The sequence below is a fragment of the Agelaius phoeniceus genome, chromosome 7, assembly GCF_051311805.1.
Source record: "Agelaius phoeniceus isolate bAgePho1 chromosome 7, bAgePho1.hap1, whole genome shotgun sequence".
NCBI classification, from domain to species: domain Eukaryota; kingdom Metazoa; phylum Chordata; class Aves; order Passeriformes; family Icteridae; genus Agelaius; species Agelaius phoeniceus.
Genome location: NC_135271.1, coordinates 41,274,040 through 41,300,562, shown reverse-complemented (window position 1 = coordinate 41,300,562; position 26,523 = coordinate 41,274,040). Strand labels below are relative to the sequence as shown.

The 26,523-nt window shown below is 48.3% G+C and overlaps 1 protein-coding gene across 2 annotated transcripts in view; it reads left to right on the top strand.

Annotated features, from left to right (window-relative positions):
* ITGB5 (integrin subunit beta 5) overlaps window positions 1-25,115 on the top strand; it is a 57,927-nt gene extending 32,812 nt beyond the window's left edge. For both annotated transcript variants that reach the window (XM_054636229.2, XM_077181670.1), the window contains exons 10-15: window positions 1,279-1,708; window positions 18,041-18,263; window positions 19,026-19,129; window positions 22,578-22,694; window positions 23,799-23,965; window positions 24,519-25,115. In XM_054636229.2, coding sequence (XP_054492204.1) covers window positions 1,279-1,708; window positions 18,041-18,263; window positions 19,026-19,129; window positions 22,578-22,694; window positions 23,799-23,965; window positions 24,519-24,614 — 1,137 coding nt within the window. In that variant the 3' untranslated portion in view covers window positions 24,615-25,115. The remainder of the gene's footprint in view (window positions 1-1,278; window positions 1,709-18,040; window positions 18,264-19,025; window positions 19,130-22,577; window positions 22,695-23,798; window positions 23,966-24,518) is intronic.
* The last annotated feature ends 1,408 nt before the right edge of the window (window positions 25,116-26,523 follow it).

Genomic DNA, 26,523 nt, shown 5'->3' with positions numbered 1-26,523 from the left:
TTGAGAGAGTTTTCTATTTTTAATGGCATGAAAACTGGGTTGTTTGCTAGGGTTTTGCCCTGTTTGTTTCATGGGAATAGGCAAGTTCCTTCCCACTTCACAGAGACCAGTGGTGCCTGATGGGGAAAATTGCTGTGAATGGCTGACAGCAGAGAGTTTTAAAATACTTTGGATGCCCAGCCCCTCATGTCGGTGCATTGAGCTGCAGGTGCCCTTGCTGGATGTGCAATTGTTTGGGGTTTATTTTTGCACACCTGGGAGCGAAGCTCTGACGCGCCGAGTTCTGTGGAATTGCTCCATGGATTTTCCCCAGCACATTTGCTCTTCCCTGCTGGGGAGCACCGCTGGCAGCTGCTTTGGGGTCGTGCCTGTGAAAAATGCAGATTTTATGATTGGCTTTTCGCAAATACTAAAATGAATATTATATGTGTTGTGTTAGAAAGTAATGCTGTATTAATTCTCTTAAGTAGTGTGTTAAACATAGTTTTAGGTTATAAACAATGTTAAAATAGAAACTATGCTATTGTGAAAAACGCCAATCACTTGTTTTTAAAATTTTTAAAGTTTAATAGTAATAAAATGGTTATAAAAATAGTAATACAATTAGAGTAATAATAATTTGGACAATTTGAATTAGGACAATATGAGACAATAGAGACAAAGAGTTATGGATGTCCGGGTACCTTTTTCTGGGCAGTACAAGCCCAAAAAAGGACAGCGCCTTTGAGGTAGGAAGAAGTTTGTTTCTTATGATAAGAGGGCAAAAAATTCTGAAAGATGTAGGTGTCCTGTGGCTATTATCTCGCTGTGAGTCCTTTCTTTAAAAAAAGTATCCTACATAGTCACAGGACACCTAAATCTTTCAGAGGCAAAGAATTTATTGCCCTCTTATCAGAAGAAGTGAACTTCTTCCTGCCTCGCTCAGCCCTGAAGACGCCGTTAGGATTCAGAGGAAGAAGTTGACGAGGACCAGACAGAATCCTGTGTCTGAATGGAATTTATGCATCATGTATGAGATGTATGAATATGCCACAGGCTGTTGTTTTTAAGGGTTAATCCGTTGTTAACATGTGTCCTTTTTCAGGCTCATGCTGCCCAGAAAAAGGTACCCAGACGTCCGTAACTCTCTATCTCTATTGTCTCATACTGTCCTAATTCAAATTGTCCAAATCATTATTATTACTCTAATCGTATTACTATTTTTATAACCATTTTAAAATTTTAAAAACAAGCGATCCGCGTTTTTCACAGCGCCCGTCACCTTCCGTCTCCCCTCAGGTTTCCTTCGAGGTGGCCGTGGAGGCGCGCAGCTGCCCGGCCGAGGACGCGTCGCACAGCTTCACCATCAAGCCGGCCGGCTTCCGGGACACGCTGGAGGTGGCCGTGAGCTACCGCTGCCAGTGCGGCTGCACCGGCCGGGCCGCGCCCGCCAGCGCCAAGTGCAGCGGCAACGGCACCTACGCCTGCGGGCTGTGCGAGTGCGAGCCCGGCTACCTGGGGGCCCGCTGCGAGTGCCGGGAGGGCGCCATGGGCGAGCTGCACCACGCGCTGTGCCGCGAGGCCGAGGGCAAGCCCCTGTGCAGCGGCCGGGGCGAGTGCAGCTGCAACCAGTGCCAGTGCTACGAGAGCGAGTTCGGCAACATCTACGGGCCCTTCTGCGAGTGCGACGACTTCTCCTGCGCCAGGTACAAGGGAGTCCTCTGCTCAGGTAGGAGCCTTTTCCCTCCCTTGTGTTGCAGTGAGATGTCATAGCCTGTCTCAGTTATCCCGGTTCCTTCCCCAGGTGTGCCGATCACATCTCCCTTCCCCTCCCCTTGCCCCTGCTGAGTGCTGTCTGTCAATCTTGGCATTCCAGAAAGGGCGTTGTGTGATTGTCGAAGTTCAAAAGATGCCTCTCAGCCCTGGGGCACATTGGGCCATCCAGGTGTCATTTGTCCCCTGAGACTTCCCCCCCCTTACCTGGTTCGTGGGATCCCTACCCCTTCCCTGCCCCTCTCCCCGGGGTTAAAAGACACGGCAACCACGCGGTTTGGGGTTCTGTTAGAGCTGATGCTGGATTCAGAGGCCTGTGGGCCAGGAATAAAGCTCTGGATCGAAACCCTCCAGCAGAACCCAACTCCTTTCCTTCACCTCACCTTGAAGCCTCTTCGCCAGAGATAAACCTGAGCTCCTGCATGCCTGACTTGTCCCAAGTGCCCAGCTGCAACATCCAGCCAGCCAAAGGTGTCTCTGAGGTGAAACCACCACAGCTGCTGCCCTTGGTCAAGCAGCAAGGGCCAGATGAGCCCAAGCACGTTCTATCCAGCTATATTGGTGTTAAATTCCAATACCCTTGGCCCCTCAGCGTCATGGTAGTGAGAAAGCTGCCCCAGAATGGGGCTGGAGTGTGTCGGGAATCTGCCCTGTTTCTGGAGGAGTCTGTGCTCCGTTTCTTTTCCTTATGGGAACAAGGAGGGAGAGGTTTAGAGGCATCCACAGTTAAGAGCAAAAATTGCATTATCCTCATCAGAGCTGGGTTTCCAGCTTTGGAGTCAAAGGCTGTCTCCCTGCATGTCAGGGATCTTTAGGATATTCTCAGGGTGACCCCGAGAAAAGTTAGAAAGTCTCTTTTCCCAGCCCAGCTCTTGAAGGAGGAGTCAGAGCTCTTCATTTCTCGGTCTCAAGGTTGTTTATTGTTTCTTATCTATAAAATTCTTTCTCCTGTCCTGCCGAGGTCCATCCAGCAGGACAGTTCCAGGCACTCTGCCTGCCCCCGGGGCGGTGTTATGTCTTTATACTAAAAACTACGTGTACAATGTTTACCATGACTTTCCAATACCCATCACCTATGTTAGACAGTGAGCTTCTACTCTAAACCAATCTGTAAGTGCCAACATCACAGCAGAAGATGGAGGCCAAGAAGAAGAAGGAGAAAGGCTGGACATGCCCAGTTCCCTCCATCTTGCCTCCTGAACCCCCATACCAAAAACCCAAAATCTACTTTTTCACTCCATGATAACTTCACTATTATTCTACCTGACCTGTTGTGGCTTGCTGATCTTCACATAAGGTTGGTAATTTGCTCCATGGGTCATAATCAAACCCACAGGTGTTTTGGGCTCTGTGCCAGGGCTTCTGAGCCCCCTGGCAGGGTCCTGGACATCCTGGACAGCCAGAGGAATGTCCTGGGTTCCCACACCTGCAGGTTTGTCTGCTGCCTGCATCCCACGGAGATGTGCAGAGTCTTGGCTTTGGTATTGTTTTTTTGATGTAACTATGCACATCTCTTGCACACTGATGTATTTCCCTAGGAAAGAGTAAACCAGCACTGGCATGAATCCCCTGAGGCTTTTTTGGTGTTGTCATAGGTTGGATTTTTCCTTTGTGTGCCATCCTTCCCTGCCTAGGCAGGAACAATCTTCTTTTAAAGATGAAGTATGTGGTGTAATCCCCTGGTGTGTCACAGGTGAAAGGAAAGATTGTGTTTCAGGCTGTTACTTATTAGAGAAAAGCTGTATTAAAGATTCCTAAAGCTGTTTTATGTATGGATTTTTCTCCCACTGGGAAAACAAGTCATTCACTGGGAAAGCTGTAGCCAGTCAGCTTTGCTTAAACAAAGGTAGACGAGTTATTTAGCTGTGTTTGCTAAAATGGTTTTAAAACCTCATCAGTCCAAGGTCAAATAATTTACCTTGAACATAATTGCCTGGATTAGCCCTTGGACATAATTCCCTCAGTTGGATCAGGGCACAGGGCTGTTCTTTAAAATTTGCCTGCTTTCAAGCAAGTAAAATATTTCCGTAGCTGAAAACCTTGGACAAAAATTCCAAACAAGCGTAAGCTTGGAAAAAATAGTTACTTTTTATGTTTTCCCCAGGGAAGTGGTGTTTTTTCCACTACTGTTTATCTTGCCCTGCATATTTCAGAGTGGAGCAATAAGCTTTAGTTGCAAGTTTCTGACTGTTTGAGGCGATTGTGTTGTTAGGCAGACAGAGGATGTTTGGCTAGCGGTTTTGTCACTGCTGAAGATGAGGCAGGCAGTACTCTGGGTTTGGAATTGCTCTGGAGATCCCTGCTGGGATCGAGTGGGAAAGGCCAATTCCAGCCTGACAGTGACTGCCCAGAGTGAGGGGTCTGTGGGTCAGCTCCCTGCTGGTGCATGAGTGGAAAGATGGGTGAGCAAGCACAAAAAAAGTGTTTGAAGGTAGACAGGGGGAAAAATTAAACTCAGCCGTGAAGTAATTAGGAGCACAACTCTCTGGGAGTTCTCCAGAAGACCACATTGCTTTGATAACATCATCTCACCCAAAAGGAGAACATTTAAAAGCAAGCACGGCATTAGTGCTATAAAGAGAGGTTGTAAGTTACTGCTGTAGCAGTTGCTGCAAGAGAAGAACACACCTCTGCTCAAACTTCCTTTCCAGCAGGAGGGCTAGAGCTCTGCTGCTCCACAGGAAAGCAAGTTATCTATCTTCTGTTGCACCTGCTTGCCTCTGTCCCTGTGGAGGATGTCTGGTGCTGGGAAGCACATCATAGCTGGTTTGGGATTTGCTGAAGCTTTTTAAAGTAATTTAAAAGTCCTTTTTATAGCTATGAAAGAAAACGAAGGGTAGGCTGAGGCCAAGCAAGCTTTTTGCTTGAGGGATAGGATGGAGTCTGGCATGGCTGCATGAGTTGTGATGCTAAATCTGAATTGGAGCAAGCACTGTGCCAGTGACATAACATTTTGAGGTGGTTTTGTCATGCCAAGAGGCCCATGCCACAAGCTTGCGTGGCAGGGCTATGCCCAAGGCTGCCCCTAACAAACAGCCCTCTGCTACACAAACATTGCTGGGGGCCTCCAGCAGACCATGCTCTCTCCCTGCTACAAATGGGGCCTTTCTAGAAAAGACCAGGTGTTTAGCTCAGCACTGGACATCTGTCCACCAGCACAAGTAGACTTGGAAGCCAGAAGAGTTTGGGTGATGCCTTGGGAGCAGGTTGATTCTCAGGGCAGTCTCTACAGTGGCTGGTTGCTGTTTTTGTTCCTGCTGGGGGTGAAATGACACCCTGCCCTTACTCTGTCTTTTCCTGGGCACGGTGTCTGTCCCTGAAAGGCTCTGTCATCCCTGTGCCTGTCACTCTCTGGGGGGAGTGCAGGTTTTAGCTAAAGCACAAACCAAAAAAGCAGAGTGTAGGGAGCTGTGATTTTGCAGCAGATTATTGTCTCTGTCCTTGCTTGGGAGTTTCTTGGCTTGGACCCATGAGGGAAACTCATCACTTCTGTCAAGAGTTTTATTTATACTCTTTGAATCTTCTGGTTGCATAGAAGGCAGTCACTGCCTCTCAGTGCATTTCTGATGACTGACTGTGCTCTGAACAGTGGAACCCAGCCTCAGGTTTAGCACACAGGCTGTGGTGTCCCCCATCAAAGGCACTCACACCTGCCCCAGCTGTCAAACAAGGTGATACCATGAACCTGGAGTGCCCATCCCACGCAGAGCTCATGAGAAAACAGCCAGTCCAACCTGAGCTGAGGTTCTGGGGAGCACCAGGAGGAGAGCACAGATTTCTGAGCTCAGAAGTAAAAATCCACTCAGGCAAACTGCTTTGCACTTACATGGCTGTGGCATGAGCCCATCACCCATCTGTGCAGGCATTTCTTCCTTTTATGATCTGCAGTAAAGCTGTCCCCATTGAGTCACAGCCATGGCACAGGGGTGGGTGGCATGTTATGCTCAGGCATCCTGTATTCCCAGCAGAAGCCAAGTGGGGTTGAAATACTCTGAAATGAACTTGTTTCTTGTCTCTTGGCATTTGGTCCTTTGGCTAGGGAAAAAAAAAAATCCTGGGTCCATTTATAAATATTGGAGCCTCATTTTTGTCAGCATTTGAGAGGAGAGATGCCTGCAGACAGTGCTGTCTATGGCTCCAGTCCTTTTGTAGTCCCCCTCATGAAGTGGAGCAGCAGATTTTGGGTGAGAAAGAATCTAAAGAACTAGCAAGATTTAATTCCTGTTAGTTAAAGCTCTCCTGTTAGGGAGCTTTAACTAATTTATAATGTGGAGTAAATATTAATGCAAGTTGCATCCAACTCAGAATCAGTGTCACTTAGTCACTAATAAGTGGCATTTGTTCTGCTGCTCCCCAAGTCCAGGTAACAGCTCTGGAGCAGCTGTTTCAAGCCATTAATCCAGCTTCTGGAGGGGCCACAGGGGATGGGTTACACAAGTGTTCTGCTCTTACAGAAGAAGTGCAGCTGGGTTATCTGCAGCACTGTGCTCTGACAAAGCAGGCAGAGGCTTCCCAAACCCTCAAATGCTTTACTCCCAGTTTTTCTTTAGGTGGAGAGGTTGCCTTTTTGCATTGAGATCTTCGACACATCACTCTGTCCCCTCTACTCTGAAATGTGGGTGGCTGTGGGAGAGGGCAAAAATCCCTCCTGCCTGCAGCTGGGCTGGGGAGGGGGCAGCTGGCTGCACAACCCACAGGCTTTTGAACTCCTTGGCTGCCTGCCAGGCACTTTGACAAAGGAGGAAACATCTCTGCCCTAATTGCATTCCTGAAGGTCCCATAAAACAAGGTGGCAGGAGGGAGGAGAGGCCCCAGTAAGGGCATCACACATTTGGCTCTAATGAAGAAAGACTGGCTTGTTGGAGGCCAAGCTTCATTAGTTTCAGTTGCTCCAGACCTATTTTTTCTTGGATGGGGGGACACAGAGTAATATGGCATCACACGGGTCTCTAAAGAAATTTTCCCTTACCCACCACCACTGTTCCCCAGCTCCCTGTGTGAGTGTCATTTATGTGCTCTTCAGCCCAGGACTCTGGTTGTGCACAGGCACATCACTAATTACAGAGAGCACTTGTCATACTGCAGCCCTTCCTCCCCCTAAAACACAAAAGATCTCATCCCAAAAATCCATACTGCCTGAGCAACACAGCAGCTACTGATGGTGGTCCAGCTTTTGGGGATCAGGTCTTTTGTGGTTTCTCTTCTTCATTTTTTTTAGAATTGGACAATAAATCAGATTTAAGAACAGTTTTGCATCAGTAAATGAAGCTAGTCTCTCTAGCTTGTGAGCAGCTGTGAGCATCTGAGCTGGTTAAGGTGACTGAAGGTCGTGGCTGGCTGAAGCACAGCACGATAGCGATGCCTTGGAGCACAGGAGCTGGGCTGGCCTCCCTTACCAGCACAGGGCTTCCAGTGACACAGAAAACTCAGATCAGCAATAGAGCAGCGGGTGTCACATCTGCAATACGTGCAAGTGTCAGAATCACTTCTGAGATGGGATGTGGGAAGAGACAGCTCATTGAAAATTGGGGGTTTATTTGGCAGAGAATAGCCAAGCTGACGCGTGACGTGGCTCCAGCTGCCCTGCTGAAACCACTACATAAACTGCTGAGCTCATTCAAGTCCTCAGTATTTACTTCTGAAAGCTTCCTCTCTTGGTTTTAGTAAATAGGGAAGCTCAGGGATGTTTCAGCCTGTACTAAGGCCCAGGGAGATAAGGCTTTTTTGTTTTGTTTTAACACGCCTCAAATTAGAAACCTCACTCATGCTTTTGCAATTTGTTTTCACTGTACCCTGTCCATAACACATTTAACAGCCAGTGGGATGATGGCTCAGTGCCAGTGCCCTGGTTTCTGATCCTGCATTAGAGCTCCATGCTTTGAGAGTGGCACTTGGGTTTGATTCCTCTGCTAGTATCTCCACCCTGGGGATTTGGATGGGATCTGTTACTCTACAAATCACTGTGCCCATGGACACATCATCTGGAAATAGACTTCCTTCCACATGTACTTTTGTAGTTACTGTTCACCTACCCAGTGGTGAATAAAGCTACCATCCTGGGTGGCAATTATAACTGCCTCTTGTATGGAGATGCTGGTGTGCATCTGAAAGCTCAGATGTGAGAATAAGGGTGATTTACATCTTTCAGACACACAACAGCATTTTATTTTTGATCTTAATGATTTTCATTCCTAATGCCTAAACTTTTAGCAGAAGCAGCTGTTAAGAAAGAAATTGGTATTATTTGATTTGTTAACCTCTCAGGTGCAGGTGATGTTTGAGTGTGGTTTGGGGAGGAAGGAGAGCTCCCTCTGTACCCACTGTCTGTGGTTGTGCTGCAGGTGCAGTGGCTTTTGACAGATGTACCCCTGCCAGAAGGGAAGAGGGTGGCCTGTGGCAGAAAGAAGAGAGGGAACAGAGCCTAAACCACATCAGCAATGTTTCCTTTTAAGTCACGTCAAGTCTTGTTATCTGTAGGTTTTTCTGAGCACTGCTTAGTAAAAGAGAACCTGAAGGGGAGAGACAAAAGGGCCATATAGATATGGAAGTTAAAAATAATCCTTTGGCTGTTGCTAAGTGCTAGTGCAGCTGCAGGGACATGCAGCTCCCTCTCTGGGGTAGCTGCCCTACAGGTCAATCCCTCTGTGCTTCCCATGTGGGAGGAGGATGGGGAGCACATATCTCCCAGCATATTCGAGGCTTATTTTGGTGACAGAGGATGCAGTGTCAGCTCGGGTCACTGTGCTGTAACCTCACAGTACCAGTTGCTTTGTGAGCAGTCCCAGTCATTAGCAGCAGGTTGGGGGCACAGGGGTCAGTGGCTGTGGGTGCTGTTGGGGTGCAGGGCATGGGAGAATGGTTTGGGGTGAGCAGAACCAAGTAAAGTCCTCTCAAACAAAACCCTGTATCATTAGGGTGTTGTAGCACTGCGAGTGCCCCTGTTCCCACCAAAGAGCAGGGTAGGAGGAGGAGTCTGGGCTGGAAGACACAGCAGTCTGTGTATGTTGTCACACTGTGTGGGGCACAGGGTGCCCTTGGCAGCCCACAAATCTGGTTTCAGGCACCCTGAGGTCTCTTGCCTACAGTGCCACTTGCAGAGCCCAGGGGACCTTAGGCCCAGAACAGACAGCAAGGAGATGGCACTACTGTAGCATCTCTTTTACAATGTGGTCAAAACTCAGGCTGCATGTTTATCTTCGAGCTTCCTAAAGACCTTTCTCCTTGGTGCATTCCCGTTTGGCCTTTGCTTTTGTCACCTGCAGGAGCTGCTCAGCCAAGGGTCCTGTCCTGAGATGTCTGTGAGCCAGAGAATAAATGGATAAAACAAAATAATCCCCCTGAACAAGAAGGAAAAATAAACCTCTGACTTGTTGTGTCCCATAGCTGTGAGGAACTGAGGCCAGAGCACCTGTGCCTGGTGTCACTATTTGGGTGGGCATCCCCTCTCCAGCTTACAACCCTCCTCCACCTGTGAAACAGTTTGGCTCCAGTAAGAATAGACTACAAACATTTAATAAGGAACAAATCAAATGGGGCACCTCTGCTATCCTCTTCCTTTTCTGGGGTTAAACTGCAAAGCTGTTCTGCTGACTCTCATCAGATGGATTGCTGTAAAGAAATAGAAGGTTTAGGTCAGCTCTGTTTATTCCAATCCAGTGGGTCAGCTTAAAAAAAAAAAAAATAAGGACCAGGTCAGCTGGAGCAGGCAGGGCTGAGAACAGTGGTGGGGAAGAAGAGTCGACTGAATCCACCCTCATCCTGCTCAGACTGATGCCACTTTTGCCCTGCTTACAAGCTCCCTGCAGATGCTGTTTGGCTCTATGTCCGGTGTCATTTGGCTGCACAATGTCTAAGTCCCAAATCAAGAAAAATGCTTTTTTTTTTCCTTTAAATGTGTGTTTCCATAAATCAGCTCTTTTCTTAGGCCAGCTATTGAACTGTTGGTATTCCTGCTTCCCCTCCTGTAGAGTGTGGGGCTGCCGTGCTGTTGCAACATTTTGGAGCAGCAGAATGTGATTGCTCAAGCAGTGATTTAGAAAACATTTCCACAGGTGAGGAAGGAACTGTGGAGGCGCCTGCTGCTGCTGACACATGGGGGATGTTGGCTTTTAGGCCTTGTTCTGGCAACAAGAGCTGGTGTCTGAGCCCTGGGGTCAACCCAGGCTGCTTCCCGTGCTGCCTTGGGCCTGGCCCTGCTCTGCCAGACAGCAGTGAGCTCTGAGAGCAACACTTGAAACCTCTCAGCCTTTAGTGTGGAGTGTCATTGAGAAAGTCTGCTCTTCACACAGTGTGAGGAGGAGCAGAAACTACAGGGTCATGGCTGGGAGACGCTCACCTAAGACTGTGGGCAGCCTGCAGTGCTCTGTGCTTGCATCATGTGCTCACTGTGCCTGGGTGGCACCTTCTGTGCAGGGAAGGCTTATTTGAGGGCATGGACACCCAGCCCTGAGCTCCCAGATGATTTGAAAGGCTGTAGAGAGATTGCACACTAGGGCTGTGTGAGTGGCTGGCTGCAGTAGCATTCCTCTGCAGAAGTGTTTGATTTTAACTGGTAGGCAAAGGGCTCCTGAGCATTAGCCAAATTCAGCAGGGTGTCCCATGGTGGTCTGGGTGTGCTCATCTCCAGGAGCCCATAGTCCCAATGCTGAGAGGGGCTGAGAGCCACATGGGAGATGTTTGCATTCCAGATTTCATCTTTGTGAAGTCTGGCACACGGATCCTCAGTGGCCTTTTGGAGGAGCATGGGGCTGACTCAGTGCATGTGTTTACTCACATCTCCAATCCTTGGGCGGCTCCTGAAACCGCTTCCTCCCAGGACATTATTTCCATCCTTCCCCAATCTCTCTCTTCTTCTTCCTTTCAGAATTTATTTTTTTCCCTTTAACCTGGTTTCTCTTCTCTTTTCCGTTCAATATTGAGTCATGTGCCTGTGTCCTCCAAGAGTGTGTTCCTCCCCATCCTGCTCCCCATCCTGCTCCTTGCCTGTTCAAAAGGCTGAAGATCCCAGAGTTCAAATGGCCTCTGGGCTGGGACGAACAGCATGGGGTGACCCTTGTCTGCTGGCTGTGACCTGTGAAAGCATGGCCAGTGCTTGTGGCTGCAATGTAAAAATGCCTGGTCCCCTCTCTAATTGCACCAATGACCCCCGTGCTGTGCTTTGGGTCAGAGGTGGGTGCAGGTCAGTGCAGGTGGATGGTTCTTAGCTAGAATGCTCTGTGCCCCATGGATATGCTCCTCTAGATTTCTTTCACAGCAGTTAAATGCAGTATTTGTTATTACACCACCAGCCATTAACATTACATTGTAACCTGGTAAATATTTTTGATTATTGTGGAGTTGGACTCTGTAGTCCTAATGGGTCACTTCCAACTTGAGATATTTGATGATCTTTGCATGGATTTCTCACAGGAACACAAATGATGATTCCATTTGTGTTAGTGCTCAGTGCTGTGCTTATTCCTTTTGTTCCTTGGTGTTCCTGGCAGCAGGCATACCCTGCCTACCCCATCTTGCTCACACCAGGGCTTTGTGATGGCATTTCACTGAAACAGCAGCTAGGTTGGGCATTCTCTCCCCAGTGCATGGAGTAGTGCTCTCCCAGAGTCTCTATTCCTGGCACGAAAGGGAAAAGCTGCCCTTTGTTACCCCTCCTTTCTCCCTACTCAGGCTCCTATTGCTGTCCAAGCCTTGCAGCTCTCCCCAGATCTGGCAGCAGCTCCTTGAGGGCCAACCCGCACAGAGCGCTGCTGTTCCTGCCTCCTTTCACTGCAGTTTCTCCTTGTCCCTGAGCGGACCTTTAGCAAGTGTGAATGCATGCTAATGAGCCATGAAATGCCCGGGCAGAATTGAAGAATACAGGAGTGACGTCTTTGACTTCTTTATGGGAGCCAGAGCTCTGTCTTTGGGGCTCTGCTCTTAAAGTGGCACAACGTGTGGGTTCCAATCAGAGGTGTCATCTGAAGATTCATGCACATACCCAAACCCCCTGTCCTGTGCAGCTGCCCTCTCCCAGGGCTAAAAACCCCATATAAAGCTCCAAAAAAACCAAGATGAGCTCAGAAAGGAAAGCTTAGATGGTCTTAGAACAAACTTGCTTTAAATGCTCTACTAGCCAGCATCTCAGTGAGTTTGGTAAAGCCTCAGACCAGCAGGTGAGTGGAATTCTGGGTCTCTGCACTTCTTGTTGACATGCACTGGCAACCTGTGAATCTTGCTCAGTTTCATTTAAAAATTTGAGTTTACGTAATTGACCTGAAAGGGAAGTGCAGCACAGCCTGTGTGTTCATTCTTTCTCCTTTTTTTTTCTTTCCTTGTCTTTGAGTGATATTCTGATTTTTTCCAGGTACTTTGTTAAGGGATAAATCTGTTACAAAACCACGGACCTTTGGTGAGCTTACACCATGGGAGAACAATGAACACCTGCATGTGACAGATGGAGGTTGATAGGAAGGGAAAGTGGCCCTTTTTGAGTTAGAGGTTTGGAGGGAAACACGGTAGGGGCAAAAACCCCAGAGGATTCACACACACCACCTCCTTCTGATCTGGTTTAACAAATAATATTAATTATTGGCAGTTCCTGCAGTGCCTTCCATGTCAAGTACTTAGGGGGTAACAAAGCCAAGGATGAGCATGTGCCCAGAGTGGAGGGATGGTATTTAGGCCCATGGCTCAGAGGAGAGCAGCACATCCATCCCAAGTGCCCCCACTCAGGATAAAGCTCTGTGCCTCTGGGAGGGTCTGGCACCAGCCCTTGCCCCATAGCTCTCCCTGCATCAGTAACAGAGTTGGCAGCAGGACCTGAAAGCTCCAATTCCCAGCTCTGGGTCTCCATCCAAAAGGCCACATGTGGCAGGCTTGGCTGAGGAGCTAATGTGAGTAGAAGTCAAGGATTTGTGGAGTGCTGAGCTTACTTGGGAAAAAAAAAAGAAAAAAAAGAAAAAAGAGGAAGGCTTTATTTTAAGAAATGCAGCTTTAGATCTCTTTCAGGAAATGACTTCTCTTTGCCCATTTTGGCTTTCTGATGGATCATCAGCTGTATCTCATGGTTCCATTTCAGCTTCACTTCTTTAGCAGAGAGAAGGAAAATGAGGAAAGGCTGGCCAGGGCTGCCACAGGAAATCCGCCTGCCCTGGATAGCTTTCAGCTGCCTTCATGAAACAGCAGTTTCCAAAACCATGTCTTCCTTGTCCAGTTCTCACTGAACCCAGAAAATCCCAAGTGAGGAGAAACTGGAGTGCTGAGGGGGGCTTTTGTCATGGCAGTGCTGCACTGTGGGATGCTGGCAGTAATGTCCAGCTGTGATGGACATTACTGGTACCCATGGCTGAATTAGCAGCTCAAGCCTGCATTTATTCCTTCACCTTTGGTTTCATTAGTCTGCATCTCCAGTGCTGTTTTTGATGATTGGTGGGCCCAGTGCTGGGACTGAAATCTTGGTTAAACCCATATGCTTCAGGATATGAACATCCATTGCAATGGGAAGATGCACAGATCCATGGTGTCTGGTGTAAATAACATTCAGAAAAGCACTATTTACTTCTTACTAACCTTTTAGTGTTTGTTTTGCTGCTTCAGTATTGCATTGTGGATAAATGAGTGTGGGCAAGCTGTCTCCTGGTGTGAGTGGAGGCAGTTGGATGAATTTCAAGTTACACAGAAACCTTGGACCCTTGACATTTGTCTGTCTGTGTTTTTGTAGTAGCCTCCTTAGCACAAGGAGGTTGTTATGCTCAGTGGGCTCCAGGGGTTGGGGATGCTCCTGCCAACCTGCCACCCTTATTTTCCCTGCTGGACTGGCATGACCCGGGGGGTGGATCCTAAACCCATCCCCGCTGTTTAAAACTTCTGGAGCTCTCTCCAAGTCACTGTGGGTGTGCTGACCATCTGGCAGTGCCCTTGGCCTGAGCTGTGCCCTGGGCAGGCTGCCTGGCCCAGCCTCTTGATGTGCAGCACTGCCTGCTTTGAGCCATGGAAAGAAATTACTGGGGAAGTTGATGATTTATTTGCTGGGCAGGCACGGTGTCTTACCCTAGTCCTTTCCCAAATGAAAAGCCCTATGTTTTCTAAGTATTCCAAGCCTTTTCTGCTGCCCTTCTTCCTCCCACTCAAAATGTGCTGTTCACAGAGCCTCTCCCCCAGATATGGAGCACTTTTGCTGAGAGATTGGCTGGTCTGGTACAAAACTGGTGCTAATCAGTGCCCTGTGTCAGTAGGGTTTGACTTCTCTCATAAGCAGATGTTTTTGATCCATGGTTATAGACCCCTTCTTCACTGGAGCTCTCTGGGTGAAGAAGCAGCCAGGGCTTGTTAAAGGGATGACACTGGAGAATTTGGAAATTGCTTGCCATAACTTATTTCTCTTAGTTATTTTTCCTGTGGGTTTTTTTTCTGTTTTAGACTAGTTGTTCAAATAACCAAAAATGACAAAAGCACAGCCTTTCAGAGATTGTGACCTAAAGTCTGGATGTGAGCACAGAGGATAAAAATAAATGGCTTGATTTAATGGGAACAAAATACAGTATGATCTTTCTCCTCCTGAGTGCTCAGAAACCACTAAACTGGCTTAAAAATCTTGACTTGTTTTTCTTGTATGTTAGGCACATCAGTTTAATGTTCTAGAAGATGGGGAAAAAAGGAGTGTTGGAGGAGGCTTGTTTTCAAACCTTTTCCACCTCTCCATAAAAACTAGGATCAAGTTTTTTCTTTCAGAAGAAAGCTGATATTTTTTGCATGATTTTGTCATCCCCAGAAGTAGGAGGCTTTAGGAGAGCCACCTTCCATGAAAAGCCCCAGTGGCAGAGTTTTTAGTGCACGGAGTTTCAGACCTCTTGGTGCAGTTCCGAAAAGGCGCAGTTATCACAGAGGCCAGACGGGCTGTCCTGCCAAGCAGGGTCACAGCCTGCTGTCAGGAAGGCTGGGATGAAATCAGGGTCAGAGGCTGGAAGCTTCTGCCAGAAGCTGCTGTCCTGATTTGGGAATGACCCTGCTTGGGAGCAGCGAGAACAGCGCTGCTGTGGGGGTGCCATGCTGGGGGCACGGAGGATTTGGGCTGTGGCTGCCCTCCTGGGGGGCAGCTGGGGTGAAACGAGGATGGATGGATGTTCTGGGAAAAGCTGCCTGAGTGACAGTGAGATGTACAGCCCAGCCAGAGCACAGCAGTGGGATGGGGATGTGTTTTGGGATGGGGAGAGATGGAAGCACCAGCTGGGCTGTGAGTCTCAGCCCGCTCTGGTGCTGTCCTTGGGAGCAGTGCACCCCATGGCTCCTGCCCAGATGGATCCCAGACTAGTAAAGCTCAGTCAGGGGACTGCTCTCCCCCCACAGAAGCGTTGCTTTCCTCTGCACACCCTCCCAGCAGGTTTCTGCAGCCTCCTGACATGTGTTTTGTGTTAGCCCGGCCCTGAAGGTCAGGAGCTAACTGGAAAGAATGTTATCAAATTCAGGGGGAGCATTTCATTTCCTAGTTAGATCTGGATCTTTAAACTTTTAAGCTTGTCTCATTTTGATTATGGAAACAGAAGAAAACATCTCTTATTATGTTTGGAGAACATAATTAATGTATTTTGGCTTCACAAACCAGCTTTAACAGGGAATGTACAAACTCAAAGAGTTCAAGAGGGTTAAAGTCCAGGGTGATGTCCTGCACCATGAGACTGCTGCTGGTGCAAAGGTGTCTTGAGACACACCCTCCTTGAGGACACATTGCTGTGGAAATGAAACTGGGAAGTGAAACCGGGCTCATCATGGGCACGGTGGTGGAAGGTTTCCTGCAGGCACGATGGCACAGAGAGTGCTTAGCCACATCAGCACTGTGTGTGACCGTGGGAGAGAGAGCTGGGAACGAGCACCACACTGTGCTGCAACATGTGAGTACTGGGTAACACTCTGCAAACCACAGCTCTGGGTCACTGTCACCAAAAGCCTCACTGCCACATTGCCTCTGGACTCCTCTCAGTTTGTGTCCCAAGTGAGAGGATGGAGTACATTCCCACCTCTGGTGCTCCAGGTGGATGTTGAGAAGTGGGACAACTCTTATTGTGCCCATATGAAAAATAAATGTTTCTCGTTCACTGAGTTTCTCCAGTCTTCAGGCTGTGTGGGAGATGGATGGCACCAGATGGATGGCACCAGAAGTGTAGCTCTGGTGCTTGCAGGAGTGGCCACTCTTTCAAGCTGATGAAGCAGGGAAGGCTGTGACATCTTTGCCATTGAAGGTCAAGATGGAAATTCCTGCTCTTGGCACATTGACCATGATAAGCTTCAGCCAGTGACTTCTTGAGCACTAAGCCAGTGTGGCCAAGGCAGGAAACACATGTCAACGTGTTTTGACATCTTAAGCTCACACCCCACACTTAGTCACCGTCAGACAGAATGGCTTTTTCTTCATCCCTGTCAATAAACAAAACCACATCCTTTAAGATGCTGTTTCTTAAGTTTTCCAATCACAGTGGTTTAATAGGATGCATTATTTTCAAATGGCCATTTCCCTTCGCCAGAACAGTAATTTCATGCTCCACCTCCAGCCTGCCAGGGACTGGAAGGGATGTGCAGTCTTTCTAGCCTCCTATGACCTAGCACTGATGCCTTTAAAAATGGAAGCATTTTGTGGTCCAGAGACAGATTTCCTCTGGACTCACATCTTGTGCTGCATTCTGTGGTGTCCTAGGAGATTTGAGGGATGGTATGAATACCATCAGCTTGCTTCTCTTGGCCCTCACAGTTCAAATTCAAACATGAGCACATTTACTAATCGCCAGCTGCTTTGGATTCCTTGAAATAGTGCCATTTAATAAAACCATAGTTTATAGCTAATTTGGACATTTGCATTGCCATGGAGGCACCAAACCTGCTGTGTGTGAGAGCCCAATCACCTAAATTAATTGTGAATAAAAGCCAGACACCCCATTTGGTTTGCTTGTAAAGTGATGGTCCTGGGAGTCCCCCACTCTGCAGCTGCCCTCCAAACAGCAGCAGCTGTGGATGTAGCTGAGCCCATGGGCTCAAACCCGGAGCTTTCTGTCTGAGGAAAGGGCAAGGCTGTCATTGTGAAGGCAAGCAGAGCAAGGGATTTTAATCTCCATCAGATGTAGGCACAGAAGGAGGTCACCTCTAGAGATCTTGTAAACATAATCTCCTTTGTCCAGTAATGTTTGAATATTTAGGCTGGTTCCAAAGCAAACGGTGGGAGTGCAGAAGAGGCTGTAGAAGGACAACTTGTGATATGCTGGGATATATGAGATGCCTAGTAAAACAGAAGGTGCTCCTGTGACTTTTGGCAGGGGATATAGCTTGGCAATCCACAGCCTCTGGTAATCTTGGCACGGTGGGAGAGGCAGGGAGATCCGCGGGTTTGTGTCGATGAAAGGAGCGTGTGTATAATTTATCATGTCTGGGGTGCTCGAGGCTCTTTCCAGCAGAAAAGCTGAGCTGTAATTAGGTTGCTGATGAGCCATGTGTACAAACCCTTCAGCTCTATAAACTATGCCTGCAAAGGCATCCCTTCTCCTAGGGACTGGCCAGGGAAGAATTTGAGCAGTCTCCAGCAGATGGATGCGTCCCTGAAGCCAGCTGCTCAGTGGACAGCCACTCCACCTACTGTCACTGACACCCTTGGAGCCTGATGACTTTCTCAGCCCTTCACTAAGCCCCTTGGCTCCAAGGGGGTACTTCAGTGGAGAAGAGCCCTTGCTGGATTGGTTTCTTCATCCATTTCTGCTGTGAGCTGCCCTGAGCTACTCCCTGGGGGGGACTCAGCTGGTCCCGGCAACCTTTGTTGCTCTGGTTGGGACACAGAGTTCTTGTTTGGACACAGGAAATAGCGCTCGTTGATATAATTTTTTTCAAGGTTTTAAGAGAACTTCTCAGGTAAAACTGTTAAGAAGAAAGGGAAAGAAATACTTTATGAGGTGGGCAACCTGCTAGGCTTTTAGCTGCTAAACTCTGGGCTCAAAACCAGCAAGGGAGCAGTATTCCGTTCCCATCTTAATATCTCTCGATGTAAAGAGAGAAAGAAGAGATTATTTCATACAAAAGTAGGAAGGGGGAAGTGCCCATTTGTCTTGAGCAACCATAGAGGAAAGCTGGAAGAGCAGTGAGTAGGTATTTTTTGCTGCTGAATGTTGATATTAATTTGATATGTAAGTGTTTCCCAACAGCATCTCTTTGTTACCCTGCCAAGTAAGGTCTCTCTGGCAGCTCTTCCTGCTGGGCTGCTGGTCCCTCCCAGCCACAGCTCCCAGTGGTGGCCACTGGAATTCTGCTGACACCTCTCCCCTGCTGTCCTCCTCAGGTCACGGGGAGTGTCACTGCGGGGAGTGCAAGTGCCACGCCGGCTACATCGGGGACAACTGCAACTGCTCCACGGAGACGGACAGCTGCGTGTCCAGCGACGGGCAGATGTGCAGCGGCCGGGGCGCCTGCGTCTGTGGGAGGTGCCAGTGCACCGAGCCAGGGGCTTTCGGAGAGACCTGTGAGAAGTGTCCCACCTGCCCCGGTGTCTGCAGCACTAAAAGGTACCCACAGGCCATTCAGGAGGGAGTTCTCGCTCCTGGTGGGAAGGGCAGCTCTTTGGTTCCTGGGAGACTTTTCAGCTAAGGAATTACTTCTGCTTTGTTAAATGTGTGATCAGCCCCAAGCAAGCCTACTGCTGCTAGGAGCCCACACTAAGTACCCTGACAGTATCCCAGGCAGAGCAGCAAGTCTTGTTGCCTTAGTGCTCATGGAGATTCATGTCCCTGCTCATTTCCAGTGCTGTCTCACTCTGCAGGAAGGGCTGGCAACCCCACTTTTGCTGCACTCTGAGCTGCAGATGTCTGGGTGCAGAGAGCTGTGAGGTGCAGAGGAGGGGAGGACTGGAATCAGAATCACTGCCCCTGCCTCACAGCAATGAAGGTGGCCCAGGCATCAGCCTCAGACTAGCACAGAGCAGCAGCACTGCCTGCCTTGATCTCAGGCAGGATGGATTTTGCAGTACCTGATGTGCAGCTCCTGACATCCAAAGGGCAGACAGACCCCAAACCTATAAGCTGCTTTGCACTTTCATTGAATCCTTTGCACTTTCATTGAATCCTACAAGCTGCTTTGCACTTTCATTGAATCCTAATAAATCCATCCTTGCAATGGAGATGCCTGGCCCTGAAGCTGCTCCCCCCATTGTGGTGCAGATGTGCAGCCTCCAGACAGCACCCAGGGAGTCCCTTCCTAAGGGCTGAATCCCTGTGTTCATGCAGTTTCTGATGTGTGCTTAATCTTCCCCTCTGTGTGTGTTCCTGCAGGGATTGTATTGAATGCAAGCTGTTTAACTCAGGAAGACTGGCTGATAACCAAACCTGCCAAAAGCACTGCAAGGATGAGATCATCACCACTGTGGATGTTCTTGGTAAGTTGGCAGCAGCAGGACTGCAGGTGGTGGCAACTGGTGACTGTGGCATTGAACTCTTCTTAACCAGACCAAGACATATCTGTGAAGAAAGCTTCAGGGAGCACCTGGCATTTAGAAATGTGTGTGTGTAGGTAGTATGAGCATGTGTATGTGTGGTATGTGTGATGCTGTCTCCAGGCTATAATCCATACTGAAGTAAAAAACTCCTTGATTTTAAATGACATCTAACCAATACTGCCAGTGCAGGGAGCAAAGAGAGTGGGGTGAAATCACATGAGACAGATGAGAGGAGTCATGAGAGAGTGCAAAAGGACAAAGTATCACCCAAGAAAAGGCATTTTCTAATCTTCCAAGGTTTCATCTTGGAAGAAGTGAGCTGGTAAGAGAAAGCAAAGCTGTTTTGAAAATGCATTCTGCTTTGGTGGAACTGATTGCTTCAAGTCCCCCTGGCAATCTCCTGCCCTTTGTGTCCTCTTCTAGAGGTGACCCCACACGTGCATCCTCAGCAGATGACTTCCCCCCTCTCTTTCCAAGATATGTTCTGGGAGTCCCTGGTTGCTGTTTAGGGCAGTAGAGGAGATCCAGGCTTGTAACAGATTTAATCACAATCCTGACCTTGGCCTTAGCAATATCTCTTGGAGGGAGGGATGGAGATCAAGCAGGGATAAGTTACTGTCTGCATCTGGCATTTCCTCCTCTTCCTTAGTTTATAGAGGTGGGAGTCCCGCACGTTGCTCAGCTTTTCACTCACTTCCTCCTAAGCTGTCTGCAGGTGATGTTTTTCCCATTGACTCCTCTCACATCCAGTGCCCCACTTTTAAATTATGACCAGTGGAATTTCTTACCCTTCCCTTTGGGACACTTGCTCTCATTCTCTCCATCCACTGTGCAGTTTAGCAGGGAGTGCACCTGCACCAGCACCCTGTGAGAGGTTTGGAAGTTCGAAACACACAAAGCTCCTTTCTAATGCCTGTCTGGCCAGCCAATATTGGGAATCAAAGCTCATCCCACCTGCCTAGTTAATGTATTATGCCAAGGTCAGCTTTTGTTCTGCCTGCTCCCTGGAAGGTGAGGCTGGGCAGCCAGCCCCCTGCATGGCTTTCAGAGAAAAAACAGCCAGATTTCTGCTTTAAGACATTTTTGGGAATTATGCTTATGCTTCTGTTGAACTGTTGCAGTCAGATTGCACATAGTGCTGAGATCTTGGGAGCTCAAGGCACTTCGTAGCTTGGAGATCTGAGCTGCTAAAGAAAGAGGTAAAGCAAAATATTCCTAAAGAAAGTTCTTACGGACTTCTTCACAGGCAGACTTGGCCAAATCCTAGTTTTCAAGTTCCTTTTTATAATTTAGCACTTAATACAAGTCCCAGCTGAAAGGCAGAATGCTGATATTTGTCACAGAATACATAGGTTTGTATTATCCTGGCAGAGGAAGATAGGACCTTCTTAAATATCAAATTGCAATGAACACAGCCTTGAGCATCCCAGCTGCCTTTTGACTCTGGATATGATGCAGTCAGGGCTTCAAAGCTTTGTAGAGCAGAGGTCTCTGTCATTGGACTCACGAGCCAGAAGGCTGCCTCATGGGAGGCTCGTATGACTTGCTTTGGATTCTGTGGGATCTCCTTTGGTTCTGCATTCCTTTGCATTCCTGGTAGTTCCAGAGAGGAGCTTTCAGTGTGAGAGGAGCATGACAGGTCCTGCTCCAAGCTGAACCTGGCAGCAGCACACATCAGTGAACCTGAAAACTCAGTGGAGCCCTCACACCTCTCTCTGTTGACATGTGATCTCTGAAACCTAGTGAAGATCAACAGAAATCATTACTATTGAGACTTTAATCACTGTATCTTTTACTGAAATAATGGTACAAGGATGAGAGTGAAAGCAGCTAGACCTACAGGAACTAAGATTTGCTGCTCAACTCAAAAGGGCATTAGTCAAGAAACATGGAAGTATTATCTATATTTATGTAATTAGTACTTTGCTTTCCAACAATCAGCACTTTTCCAGCCCATGTTTGCTACCACTGTGTAGATAGAGGAGGCTTTCCTGTCTCAGGGTAGGAACAGCTGAGGTTTGTCCACACCAGGAACATGTCAGAGGGGCAGCTGCATCTGAGCTCAGCTGTTGAAATGGAGGGTATTAATCTTTTAACTGGATGCAGGTCAAAGGCATTGAAAGGAAAAACAAACAGACAGGAGAGAGCTATGGAGTTGGGGTAGCAGTGGCCATTAATGCAATCATTTTTCAGCATGACAGGCATGGATACAAGAACTATGGAAAGCTATTTTCAGATGCCTAAGACAAGGTCATGCATGTCTTTGCTAGCTAAGAGCACTGGGTCCCCAAATTCCTGTCCCATGAAACTCTCAGCCCTTGCAGGCTTGCGGAGCTGTGCTCCTGTCACAGCCAGAGATGCTTCCCCAACTCTCTCTGGTCACTGTCCCTGCAGTGGGGGCATCAAAAGAGCTGTGGCTGTGCAGGGCAGTGGCTCTGCTGCCCTTAAGCTAGATCTGCAAACCTTAGGTGATGGCTTTGCTCAATCTTAAATTGCTTCTGTGAAGCAGCCTTCCTCAGGCAGCACTGACAGTGACCAGGCTCTGTCTGGTGCTATGGTGCATCAGACGCAAACACACAGCGCTCGCGTGGCTCTGGGAATAAAGTCCTCTCATTTCTTGCAGCTCCCATATCTACACATCATCCTTGCAACCAACTCCTCCCTTCCCCCTCCCTCCCTCCCTCCTCCCCTTCCCATTTTCCTTTTCTATCTCACTCTTTGAAAACAAACTTCTCAGCCGTTTCCGGAGCTGGAGCTGTTCGGTGCAGCTGGAGCGCAGGCTGGCCATGGGCTGCTGCTGCTGCTGGCTCTGTCTGAGTCAGTGCCTCTTGTTTTCCCTTCTCCTTCCACTCTTCAAGAAATTTAGCAAATTAAGAAGAAAATGGCCTTTATTGCAGAAGCAGACTTGCATGAAGGAAGAATGTATGTGCGTGCGAGGTTGAGTCTGTTTGCTGTGTGGTGGTTGCCAAGTGCCAAATTTTCTCAAGCAGTAAATCTGGACACTGCTCTGTTACAATTTGTATGAGTTGTGATCAAACTGTGCTGCTTTCCAGGCTTACTCCCCATTCCTCTGCTCCCAGGCATCCCTGGAAAGCTCTGCTTATCTTGCAGGGGAGAGCTGTGCTAATTCCTAATACTGAACCTGCCAGCTAAGTCAGCCAAGTGCTGTATTATGGTTTTAGACATAGCCTGTTAGACAGGGTGACTAGTTCAGAATCAGGGAACCCACACCATTGCAGGTTTTTAGGGGGAAATTATGTTAAAAATTAGAGGGTGATGGAAGCATTTATTTGAAAAATTGTGGTACAAAAGTTCTGCAGTGTTTAGGATTTTTTTTTAATGTATGAAAACTTCTACAAAATCCTGTGATTCTTGAATCTGGTTCCAGAAACAGATGACCCCAATGCGATCCTCTGTGCCTACCCAGTGAACAACTGCGTCATGAAGTTCACCTACATGGAGCTTCCCAGTGGGAAATCCAACCTCACCGTCCTCAAGGAGCCAGGTGGGCCCTCCCTTGGGTTTCTTTTTTGGCAGCACTGGCAGCCTTAGGAGAGGTGATGGGCTGCTGGGGAGCCTGGTGGGCTGCAGAGAGGCTGGCTGCATGTGTGAGCAGATAAACCAGGGTGATTTACACTGAAGTGTTTTATGGTGATGAAACCCAGCTCCAAATGCTCCCAACTTAGTAAAAAAGAACTGTGATAGTAAACCTTGCACCTGAGCCATCAGCATTGCCAGCAAGTGGCTGAAGAGCTTTGGGAGGCTGAGTTAACTGAAGCCTATTTAAGTAGCAAAAAATATGCTTGATTTAGAGATAAAGCCCTTGTGAGAAAAAACATCAGAAGAGGACACCTGGTGCAGCTGCTGGTTAAGTTAGGATGTTGGGAAAGCCCTGCACCGCCTAAGGATTTCCACCTTGCCAAGGAGTTCTGATCCAGGCAGTGTAAGGGCTGCATGTCCCTACTCCCCTCCACAGGCTGTGCAGACAGCTGTGCTTCCCAGCATTAATCACATGCAATGCAGTTGCTCAAAGAAAACCCCTTGTGGTGTTGCAGGACAAGCTGGCGAGCACCCAGCAGTAGCTTTTTGTGATTTGCTCTGGTCCTCCAAGGCACGGGCCAGTATGGGAAAGACTGAGATTCCTCATGTTCTATTTCAATTGTGCTGCAGCTTGCACTTAATTAAAAGACCAGCTGATTAGCTGACAGTTAATGTCCTTACATAAAGTCCTTAGTGATCACCTGTCTCTGTGGGAGGAGCTGAGCTGGCTTTTGCCAGAGGCACCTTAATACTCTGTGTCCCACATGGGTCAGCTGGCATTAAAACCCTGCATTGCTGTTGGACAGTGGCACTGCTGCCCTGCTACGTGACATCCCAGCTCTGGTGACATCCATGAGAGGTGTCCCTTTGACCTGCCTCTAGCCAGGAATTTATTTAATTAAAAAAAAATTTAGTTCAGTTTCAGAGGGGACTGTTGCTTTTTCAAATTTAGCTGCTGCTGCTGCTGGCGCTGCCTGAGGTCACTTGCTCTGTGGCTGCAGTCCAAGTTATTACCTGACCTGGGATACACTCACACCAGGGCTAATTAGCTTTTCTGCCTCTCTGCCAGCCTGCAGCTCAGCCCCCAGTGCTGTGACCATCGTGCTGGCAGTGATTGGCAGCGTGGTGCTGATTGGCATCATCCTGCTGGCACTCTGGAAGCTGCTTGTCACCATCCACGACAGGCGGGAGTTCGACCGATTCCAGAGCGAACGTTCCCGTGCCAGATATGAAATGGTGAGCCTGGGCTTGGGGTGCTGCTGGGGGGGCTCTTGGGATGCACTGGCAGCAAACAGATCTGCAGTGATGGAAGAGGGTGACAGGAACAAGGGTGCAGGTGTCCATGCCCTGTGGTGCCTTCAGGGTCCAGCATCTTGCAGTTCTTTTGCCTAGGAGAAGGACTGTTGCCTTCTCCTAGGCAAGTTATAAGTACTTTGCAAAACTATACCAGCCTTTGGTCTCATCATCTATTTTTCAAGCAGAGCTGGAGGCTGAAGGAGGTAGGAGAGACTGTGGTGGCAGCTGCATTGGTCAGCTCTGAGGGAGCCCTTCTGGGAGGCTTTGAGGGGGGATGTTGAGCATTGGAGGGCAGTGCCTCTGCCTGCAGGCAGGATGGAGGGTGGGTCTGATGGACCAGCTCTGGGTAAACAACATTGGCTTTGGATTTGAATGTTCAGTTCACTCAAAGCCAAACACAGCACTGTCACCAAACTAATTTTTGGTATGTTTTTACCATGGCATAGACTTTGTTCCTCATCTTTGTTCTTTTTGTCTGCTCCTCTCTCCAAAGGCATCCAATCCTCTCTACCGAAAGCCCATTTCCACGCATAACGTAGAGTTCACCTTCAACAAGCTCAACAAGTCTTACAACGGTACAGTTGACTGAAGGGGTCTCAGTGCCTGGCACTGCCATGGACAATTGCTTGAATGGCCGGGTTGCTTCCCCACTTGAAGATGGGATTCTCTTCAGGGGCGAGAATCCCTTACGACGGGACTGGTCGATGACCAAAGCCTGTTATTTGCACAGTAAGGAGAAAGGTCTGGTTCATTCTGGAGGCACAGATGTGAGGGCAGGCTCCCTGCCTGTGTTGATGGACTCTGAGCCGTGTGCATCTCCATACCCCAGCTTTCCAGATGTATTAAACCTGCCAACTAAGTGAACCAAGTGCCATATTGCAGCTTTTGACATATCCCCGTTAGAAAAGGTGACTAGGTCAAAAATCAGGGGAACCCACTCCATCAGAAGTTGTTAGGGGGGAATTAGCTTGAAAACAGGGTCTTGGAACCATATGTGTAAGAAATTAGGATAAAAAAGCTCTGCAGTCTTTAGGAATTTTTTTTATATAAACCCCGAAATAAAACAGTTGTGCATATATGATGCTGTGAATAGAGTGGATTGTTTCTTTGCTGAGACCCCCACCAAAACTAGGGCTTGCTCCTCCTGCCAGCAGCAGTGGTGCTACCTGATGGATTTATTAATAGAGCCTTATCAGTCAAAGCATGGCCATAAAACATGGACCTGGAGCTATAGGAACTGCCACAGAAGTTGTGTTGATTTAATACACTGGTGTTGACCTGGGGCAGGGAGCTCCTGATCTTGAGCCAATGGTGTTAAAGAGATTGGAAACTGGTGGGAGCCCAAGGAAAAGGGAGTTCAGTCTGAGGAAACTAATATAAACACCCATTCCTTATGGTGTGCAAGTAGGTATCCAGCCTGGGGGGCTGCAGGAGTGCAGCTGAGAGCACACAGCAGCTCATCCAGACCTCTGACTTTTTACCAGAGGGCTGTTGCTGTGGGGTCCCGTGGAGTCCAGCTGGAAAATCAGGGGAGCCCTGAGCTTTTGGAAAGGGAGCTGGATAAAGACCAGTGTTGTTGCTTCATGACATATATTTTGCTTTGGTTTTTTGCTTTCTTTTGATTTTTCCCTCCCAAACTATTCCCCCAGCCCTGTCTGTTTTCCTCTGGAGCTGGGGTTTGGGTTACCCTGCTGACAGCTGCAGCTTTAAACCCACACAGACGGTGCTGCAGCAAGAGAGAGGAGCTGCAGCAATTGCTACTGCCTGGATTTTTTTTCCCTTCTTTTTTTAAATTTCTTTTTTTCTTGTCTCTTCACCCTGAACAGATCATGCAATAGTCAGCTGAAGGAAGCTTGCCAGGGAAAAGCAAAAACAAATGGTGTTCATTGTTTTGACTTGCTCTTCTCATTGGAAAAGGGCCATGGGCCCATCCTTCCGGATTTATTTTTTTTTCATGTGTTTTTGCCTCTATAAACAGAAGCTCTTATTTGTTCAGTAAAAACAGCTCTCCTTCAAGAGCTTTATGGCCCCCCCTCCACCTACAAGCAGCACTGAAGAAATGCAGCAGACCACACTAAAAATATCTGGGAACTGGCATTTTTAAGAGGGCAGCAAGTGGCGCCTTGGCGGCATCGGTGCTGATCAGGTGGGGTAAAAAACTCAAAACCTCAAGCAAATGAAATTTATGTTGTCTTCCCACTTCACCCTAGCAGGGGAGGAGGGTGCACAGATCCACCCTGAAAACAAGTGCAGGGGCAGGCTCTGGTTATATGCTGCCTTAGTGTAACCCACCCTGGGTGGGCTGGAGGCTGTGCTGCCTCCTCCCTGCAGCACCACCAGCAGCAGGACAGGCCTGAGAACTGCACAGGGGCAGCTCTTCAAAGCTCCACATCTCCTACACGATAATGAAGTCCAGGCTAAAGTTTACAGGCCAAGAAATAGAATTTTGAATAGCTGGGACTAACCCTTCCACCTGGGAAAGAGCACCCCTGGGATAA